Genomic DNA, 9086 nt, shown 5'->3' on the forward strand with positions numbered 1-9086 from the left:
AATTTAAACTTGAACCTTCTCTGTAAAAGAATGAATAGCCAAAAATGTACTTATTTAATTTATTGTTCAAACTATGGCCTAAAAAGTATGGTTTTGTTCCGCATTTGCCAGCGTTCGCGTTTATGTTCGAAACTCGATACTTAATGTGAATGGAGCAATGCTATCTCTGAAAAGAAAGTTCGTATAACTTTGTTGCTACACCACAGTTACTGAGCCGTTTATTATTATTGAGTTACTGAGATGTTTATTCGTTGAGTTTTCCCTCCTTCCCCCGCGAAGTCCCCATAAATTAATACAGCATTTTTTTTTTTTCAGTTTTATACTGCGCATGCTCTTTATTTCTAAATTGACTTTTTATTCATTTGACTCTACACACTTAAAACTAATATTAATAATTTTTTTATATAATATTGATTAAAAATGAAATATTAAAATATTATTTAGATAAGCCTTTAACCCCAACAAATATATTGTTCCTCACACTGATCACATTCGGTTGCTTTATTTGGTTTTGCTTTTACTTTTGCTTCGGGTCTCTTTTGTCCTTAAAAAGTGGGTCTTATATGGCATCATTGTTTTGTCTCGGAAGGTGTTCTACTTAACATATAATTATAATAATAATGATGATAATAATAGTCAGATTAATTTTAAGATATTTGTATATATATAATTAAGCTCGTCATAGGTGTTAGAACAAAAATTATATTAAAAAAAATTTTAAATTAAAAATTTGCAATTACACCTTCACTGGCTGACGTTTCTCCAGCACCACATTGAAACCATTTTCCAATTTCAAAATAATATCAGCCTGCAATTTCCAGTCAGCCTCGGTCTCATTCGAGTGCACGGTATAATTACGAATGATAGTTGAGAGTAACACTTTCAGTTTCAACATGGCATATTTACGACCGACACAGCTGCGTGGACCAGCGCTGAACGGAATGAAACTGTAATAATGACGATTGGCAGCACGTTCGGGTAAGAAATTGTCGGGATCGAATTTATCGGGGTTAGGATATATGTCAGGGCGACGATGTACACGATATTGCAGCACAACCACGGTGGTGCCTTTAGGTACTACATATGGACCCGATGCCAACTTAACATCGCTATCAACACGACGCGCAATCAATGGCACTGGTGGATACATACGTAAGGTTTCCATAATGACGCGCTCTAAATATTTCATTTCCATGGTATCGTTGAAGGTACAATCGCGTAACATATTATCACCAAAGATAGCCTTCTGTTCGGCATAGACTTTCTCTTGTACATCTTTGTGCATGCCCATCATGCAGAGCGCGAAACTGGAACCAGCTGAGGTTGTATCGTGACCCTGTGTGAGATAAAATTTCAAGAGTATATATTAAGTATTGCTTAGTGTAATTCAAATGTAAAGCGCTTGGTTTAGGAACGCTCTAGAATTATCGCACATACGATAATATCGAAGCAAAAAGATTCGCTAAAAATACTTTTCTAGATGAAAGTAGCGCGCTTTGATCTAATTTGCTGCAAACCTATTGGAAGCTAGAGAAACAAATAGGGAATTTAGCATTCTCTAGTGGCCTGGCCGTATGAAGAGCAGGTGGGCTGGCGTTGTAGACGCATATCCTCGTACGTTCCCTTGTCTAATGCCTAATAGGTTCGTTTACTTCGGTGGCCGCTATCCGGTTAGGGAACATGTCCATGTCCACTTTATAAATTTGGTGAAAGTCCAAACATTGGTCCTGGATATTTTCTCCGGAGAGTCGAATACGTCCCGACTGCGATATTGAAGCTGCATCCTCAGCTTACATTACTGAAGCTGTATTAAGCCGCACCGTATGCACTGACATTCGGAACTGTTTTTTTTTTTAGAAATCCCATTGTCATGCTTAGATGAACTTTTAGCGGCCGCATTGGTGTGGCTTTAGCGGCCCTGGTGAGGCAACATCGAATATTTAGAAAAAAAAAGCTGTGAATTTCAGCTATCAACCCTTGAATCCCACCTGACAAGAAGTTATGCCCAGCGCTTCAGATGCAGAGTTCAAGGTCCAAATTCAGGAAAGCGAAGTCCCAATCCACGGCGGCAGAACGTAGTCTTGGCGAAGGTCTGACTATCTGAGTAAATAATTAATTCCCTAAGAGTTAAAGAGAACGTTGACATCCCAGCTAAGTGACTCCCCTTATCAGCCATAATAATAAAATAATAATAAATAATCAAGTGCCCACGATTCACATATTTAGATCCCGCCCCCATCAAATTATCTGACAGCAGTGACTCGAAAATTGCTTTTCTTCCAAGAGAAATTATTAAGATCTTTAACTTCTAGCAAATAATTTATTGATAGAAAATATGAAGATTAACTGTTAGCCATTGTAAAAGTTTTTCCGTCTCTAGTACCGTTTTGGCTACTGGTATCGAAGCAATCGATTCCGCTTCAGTCGAGCAAAAACCAGAAGGTACGTACTGGATTGATGCCCAGCAAAGGACTACCCTTATCCAGAATCCTTTCGTAATCCTTCTGAAGCTAAAAAAGTCTGGACTACATCCCTCTACCACATTCTCAAACTCCGCTAGGATTGATTATTTCCTGAAGGAAAAATTTGACCTTTAGCTTCAGAAACTAACTAAGAAGGTTCATTTTTGAAACTGCTTTTAAAGTTTAGATCTTTTGAACTCAATATCAATATTGGGAAGAGCAGCCTTTTCCTCATAGAAGTCGGCTCAGCGTGTCGTGTTTGGTGTCGTTTAAAATGAAAGGAATAAAAAGCACCACTAACTAGACCCTCAAATAATCGGTCCAATGACCGCGGATATGAGATTAATTTCTTATCATACCACTCACACGTTTAAAAAGAAGAAAAATACCAGGCGCGAGCTACCTGTATGAAGATGAATTTACACTGATAATCTTTTCATGGCAGAAATACAGTGTTTGCGACCCTCTCAGGAAAACATTTTTCTAATTAAAAACAACAAAAAAATCTTAGTATTTGATATTGCCTGGCCCGGGACTTTGACACATGTGATAGATCGAGCACGCTACCACCACAACATGGCGGCCGCCATACTCGGTGGTATAGGAATAGAAGCTGTGCCTATCCCTGACACAAGAAGTGCAGTGATGTCCGAAAATTTTAAAATCTAATAATATAGCAGCTTCGGATATTTCGTCATCTTATTCATAATAACGCTATATTTTGGATTATCCCTCCATAAATATACCACTAATAAACTAACGAGAATAACTGTCGGCATTGAAAAGCAAAGTTATCGATATGTATCGTATCCCTAAGTACACCCACAGCACACAAAACTTACCTCAAACATAATAGTATTGACCTCATCCATGATATCTTTCTCATTCCATTCGATTTCGGGATTCTTTGACATTTCCACCATAGCGTCCAACAAAGCCAAACGACGTTTAGCGCCCACATCATTCTCATCGATATCATCCAAATCGTCGCGCAATCCACTTACTTTCTTAGCCGCCGCCGCTTTCTTTGCAGATTCATCAATATCATCAACAATGGCATTACCTTCAGCATTATAATTAGCCTTACGATCCATCACAACACGTTTGGTCATGCCCAAAATGATATCCATCATTTTATCGCCCTTCTTACGCATTTTAGTCAAATTATAAATAGAGTCCAAACGATACATCATTTTTACTTGACGTTTATGAATAATGTCACACATATCGACTACAGCCTTGGCATATTCGAAGCTCTTATTCCCATCGGGGATCTTCTTAACACCCATAGCTGTGGTGAGTAAAATCTCGACAGTGGTCTGCGACATATAATCATGGATATCGAATTCTTTGCCTAATTCCTTTGACATACGTTCCACAACATTTTTCGAGTGTTGCACGAAAGTCGGTATGAAACTTTTGAGAATGCTCTGATGGAATGTGGGAGCAATCATTTTGCGATGATGACGCCAGTGATTACCTTTGCTAATCAATAGACCATCACCGAACCAAGGCTTGAAATAACGATATTCTTCTGCTTTCTCCAAGTGATTGTTGCTGCTCAAAATGATTTCGATGTCACTGGGATTGGTTAGAAATACGACAAGTACATGCCCGAGCGTAGCACGTAAAGTTTCGCCATACTTCTCTAAGAACTGATTGCCCCTTGCCACAATTTCTGGTGAAAATAAATATTTTTTTTTAGTTTAATTAATTGTTAATCACTTTAAAATATTTTAATATTTGACTCTTACCAGCATTTGATAATCCCAACACCAAATGTGCATTACCCAAAATTGGTATTTCGGGTGGTGTGGGTATATTTTTAGCCAAGCGATATTCGCGTGAGCTCCGACGCCAGTACTCATACAAGGCGGCAGCCAATACCACACCTATCAACGATGTCCACAAAGCACCTAATCCACCGCTGGCCGAAGCCTGCGTAAGTGTCTCTTGCACTGTAGCTGTAGCAGCTGACATTTCATTTAATTCCCTATCCTTGACTTGGAGTTTTGATCCACAATCGTTATATGAAATTCCTTACTACGATATAACGAGCTGCTCTCGCTCCTATTCGTCTTGAGTGCGCTTACTAAAAAAGGTGGTGCCGTTCCCAAGCACGGCGTACACTAAACTGTACAAAATAAATGACACGCATGCAATTTTATGGTTTCGAAATAAAATTGTAATTTTCCTATTTACAAAAGTTTTAATCAATTCATTAACTCGCATTTAATTAAAAAGACAACATTTCGTAAGAGATTTGCATTTCTAATTCGTCGAAAGGTGTTTATTTTGGCGAAAGGTGATGAGACAAGGAGAGAACTTATAAGCAAATGTTTTACATTGTTTTCCTTGGTTATTTGCACTGGTGGATCCAGAAGGGGCTTACTTCTGAAACAACATTTCCAAAGGTTTAGGGAAGTGTTACTGTGGAGTCAGTAATTTCTCAGTTGTGAAATCGGTTTGCTCCATTACTAGCACCTGCTTATATCAATGTCCTTGACAAGCGCCGTCAGTTCTGTCTCGGAATTCGATAAATAGGCAAAAAAAAGTTGGGTTTTGTACTTGCTGTCATCCAAGAAAGAATCAACGCATTCGCGGTTAGCATTCGAGACAGCGAAAGGCTTGGCCTATCTGGGAACCAGCGTTAAACCAAGCAAAAGAAATGTCGGCTTAGATGTCAAACAGTTTCCGAGATACGCTCTTATTGAAGGCGATAAAGACACTATCCGAAGGTTTTGGCGAGTATTATGGATGAAGACAGTCCTTTGCGGGAATTTTTTCCGGAACGTTCCGAAAACTAGTATCACCGAGTTACAAGCCCGACCATTTCGGGAAAGAATTGGTAATGGCCACGTCGAGAGTGCAAGATCTGTGGAATAAAAGCACCTCTTACCAGAGGCCTTCATACCGCGGAAGTATTCTAAACCTCTTAACCCGCTGACGTGGGGTTATGACCGACCTGAAAGTGTCGATTGGTGAAGCATTCGTCAACCAGTTATCTTAATTCTTCTGTTGCTTGGAATATTACCATATTCCTGCAGCTGTTTCAAAAAGGTTTTATCGCAGACAACTTTTGAAAAACGCTCTATTTGAGCTTAAAATCCATATATTTTTACCTTATATACGGTGTTATAAAAAATTTTGATAGAGGGCGTTCTACAACCGATCGAGACACACGTCGCATGATGAGTTTTTATTTTTGGTGAATTTAGTAAAACTCTCCATACACTAAGACTTTACCTGCACTCGACCAAAATGTAGCGTTCTAAATGCTTAATAACAGACGAACGTGGATGGATCCAAGGGATTCAAGGGATTTCCAGGGCAGGTATCCAGGCAGGTGGTAATATCAAATCGTTCCCGCAATAGGAAAGCTAGTACCTTGATGGTGCTATTTTCCTGATCAATATTCGACAAAGGAGCTTCAACATCGATAGAAACTTCCTAAAGCCTTGGGGGACTCTCCTTAACACTACACGAAAAAGAACAAGTAAGGAAGGCTAAGTTCGGGTGTAACCGAACCTTACATACTCAGCTGCCAAATTACAGCTTGCAAAACTTTTAAATTGCCTTCTTTTAAAAGTGGACGGTGTCACGCCCATTGGCCAAAATTTTACTCATTTTCTATTCAGCGTCATAAGGTCAACCCACCTACCAAGTTTCATCGCTCTATCTGTCTTTGGTAAAGAATTATCGCATTTTTTAGGTTTTTCGAAATTTTCGATATCGAAAAAGTGGGCGTGGTTATAGTCCGATTTCGTTCATTTTAAATGGCGATCTGAGATGAGTGCCCAGGAACTTACATACCAAATTTCATTAAGATAAATGAAGAAAATGAATTTTTTTTTTTTCGCCCAGATCATTTTGATATATAGAAGTCTATATCTATCTCGATTAGTTTATGCCGTTACGGGCTACCGTTATGCGAACAAATTTAATATACTCTGTGAGCTCTGCTGAGCTGAGTATAAAGGGAAGAGGGAATCAACAATGCCACAAATTATTCATAAATTCAACTTCGATCTAAATTTTTTTATAGGTTAATCTCTTGCCTAGCTAGAGCACGTGAAGTTTACCGTCATGGCACGAGCCATTGCAATTTTTTTGACCTAGTCTTGAAAGCGTACCAGACTCTATTATAAGAAGTACAACTACTACAGTATCAACATTTCTTCTTCGGCGCAATAGCATAGTCTTCAGAGATGTCACCTGTAAGTAAGTACCAATTGCGAATATTGATTTATTCCGTAAGAAAGCTCGTTTTCGTTTTTATCTTAAAATTACCATATGAACCTTCAGAGATCACTTATTTGTCCTAAGTAGCTTATATCCATTTCAAAGGCTTTCTATAGCCGTCTTATCAGCTTCCTCGCTCACTTTTACATTGTTTTACGGAAAAGCTCAACAAAAAGAAACATTGATATGCTCTCAATACGAGAACAAGATTCGACATTTCCGTCATAGTTAGGCCTTATCCTAGCGATTGCAATTAACTTCACTATCCTGCATTAGTCTACCAACTCTTTCGACAGAGTAGGTTTTCGGTGCGAAGATGCGGCTAAAAAACGATGTGATTACCTGAACAGCAGGCAGTTTAAGCATAGCCGTTGCCCGTTCAAATTTTCTATTCCTTAAAATTAACATCCGTGAACTATTTGTAGAAACTTCGGCATTTTTTTGACCAATTGCACTTCTTTTCAGCCGTTCTGACAAAATTTTGCTTACACCAAGCTTTTTATGTTCCTGTGAGCTTAAAAATACCTAAACAGTAAAGAAAGAGGGCTTTGACCCCAAAATAATTTAAGAGGGAAGTGCCTTCTCTGTGCTTTGTTTTAGGTTAAGGTCATAAAAAGCTTTTAGATTAAGCAAAAACTGCAATGATTCAGTAATTATTTTAAAAAATTACACAATTGCACTGCTTTCACGTGAAATTATGAATTTTGCACTTAATTCTAGTACGAACATTAGGGTGTTTCGTTTTCAGTCGAATTTTTGAAAATCTGATTCCTTTCAAATTCGAAGCTTATATTGAAATAGTATCCAGAAATATTTTTTAAAATTTTCTAAGATGCTTGCAAAAAGAGCCGATATGTCGAAATTTTGACAATGAGAAGGTCTTTAAATTGATTCAAAGGGTTGTGTAGCCCAACCCTTTCAAGGGGTTGGCAGCGCAATTTATAGTTTCTCCAACCCGTGGCGAATATTGTTTCCTTAACAGCCGAGGCTCTGGCGATCACAAGTTCCTCATGGATCTAGAGGGTAGGAGAGCGTTATGGCCTAGAAGTATTCATGTGGTCATACTAAATCGTTCCCGAGATGGTCGGGCTGATGCTTTTTACCGGAACGTACCGGATCTGCATCCGGCAAAGGACCATCCACACCAAAAACCCTGGGGGAGTGTCCTTATCGCTACAACAACAACAAAAGTCTAAAAAAAAAAAATTTTTTCGGGACCAACATAATCTTTTAGGGCGATCTTTTTTATCCATTTTTTACTCCCTATTATAACCAACTCAGCCTACTAAACATATTCAAATATTGAACCTTCAATACAATTTGTAAATCGAGGTTTGATTCAAATTGATTTTTTTTTTAAATCAAATATGTGCATATCTGAAAGAAATTTATACAAAAAAATCCTGTTGAGCGAATGCCCGAAAGGTTTTACTAATAAAAACTTTTCAGCTGAAAAATTGCATAACATTTTCATATTTGTCAAATCAAATTTTCCCGGAGCAAATCGATTTTTTAATAAAGGATGGAGAATATTTTTTGTATCTTCCTTTTGCTTTCCTATACAGAATCAGATTTTCAAAAAGAACCAAACAAAATAAAATATATTAGCTGAACATTAAACAACCTCCAGCAATTCATGCTTCCAACAGGATACGCCAAAATTAGTGAATACAGATTTAAGGCGAAAGGGATACAAATTTTAAATCCTTCAAGGTGAAACTTTTTAGGTATGTAATTCCAAATCAGTCAAACTCAAGGAAATCTTAAATATTTTGACGAAATTCGTAAAATACAGTGAATTGGAATGAAGAAAAGGATTTATTTTATATCGAAAATGAGTCAGTCTAATGTGGATAGGAAGTAAGTTAAAAAGTCCCTATAAGCCTTGAGTCTCTCTCGAAATTACTCTCAAATTCTTTCAGTGTTTTATTGAGGCTACTTCCTAGTTAGTTTTTGTTATTTTAATGAAATTCATTGTCCCCAAAGTACATATGTGTATAAATATGTTTAAAAATTGCACCTTGCACAACATATTGGTCGATGAACCCTGTTCAATTCAAGGTATTCATATTTTTTCCAATGAATTTCCACTAAGCTAATTCTAAAATGCCCAATTATATCAAAGAGCAATATGTGTATGTTTTTGAGCACGTAATTACTTACTAACTAACTTAATTCGCGCTTAACCGCACTTAACGGGTATGGCCGTCCAACAAGGCGCGTCAGTCGCTTCTTTGTTGGGTTAACTGGCGCCAATTGGTCACACCAAGGGAATATAAATAGTTTTTCACCTATTCCTTCCAGGGGATTGGAGGAACGCCCTCTTCCTCTGCTTCCCTAGGCGGGTTCCCATAAAAATGCTTTCTTAGCCGGAGTGTCATC

General features: G+C 38.0%; 1 protein-coding gene across 1 annotated transcript; it reads right to left on the minus strand.

Annotated features, from left to right (window-relative positions):
- Window positions 1-331: 331 nt before the first annotated feature.
- On the minus strand, window positions 332-4606 carry LOC137250938 (cytochrome P450 4g1-like). The gene is made up of 3 exons (XM_067784690.1): window positions 4217-4606; window positions 3305-4140; window positions 332-1336 (listed from the first exon to the last, which is right to left on the minus strand). Exons 1-3 carry the CDS (start codon window positions 4440-4442, stop codon window positions 737-739), a joined length of 1662 nt encoding a protein of 553 aa, XP_067640791.1. The 5' UTR covers window positions 4443-4606; the 3' UTR covers window positions 332-736.
- Window positions 4607-9086: the final 4480 nt, after the last annotated feature.

This window comes from Eurosta solidaginis, chromosome 4, assembly GCF_040869045.1.
Source record: "Eurosta solidaginis isolate ZX-2024a chromosome 4, ASM4086904v1, whole genome shotgun sequence".
Taxonomy (NCBI): domain Eukaryota; kingdom Metazoa; phylum Arthropoda; class Insecta; order Diptera; family Tephritidae; genus Eurosta; species Eurosta solidaginis.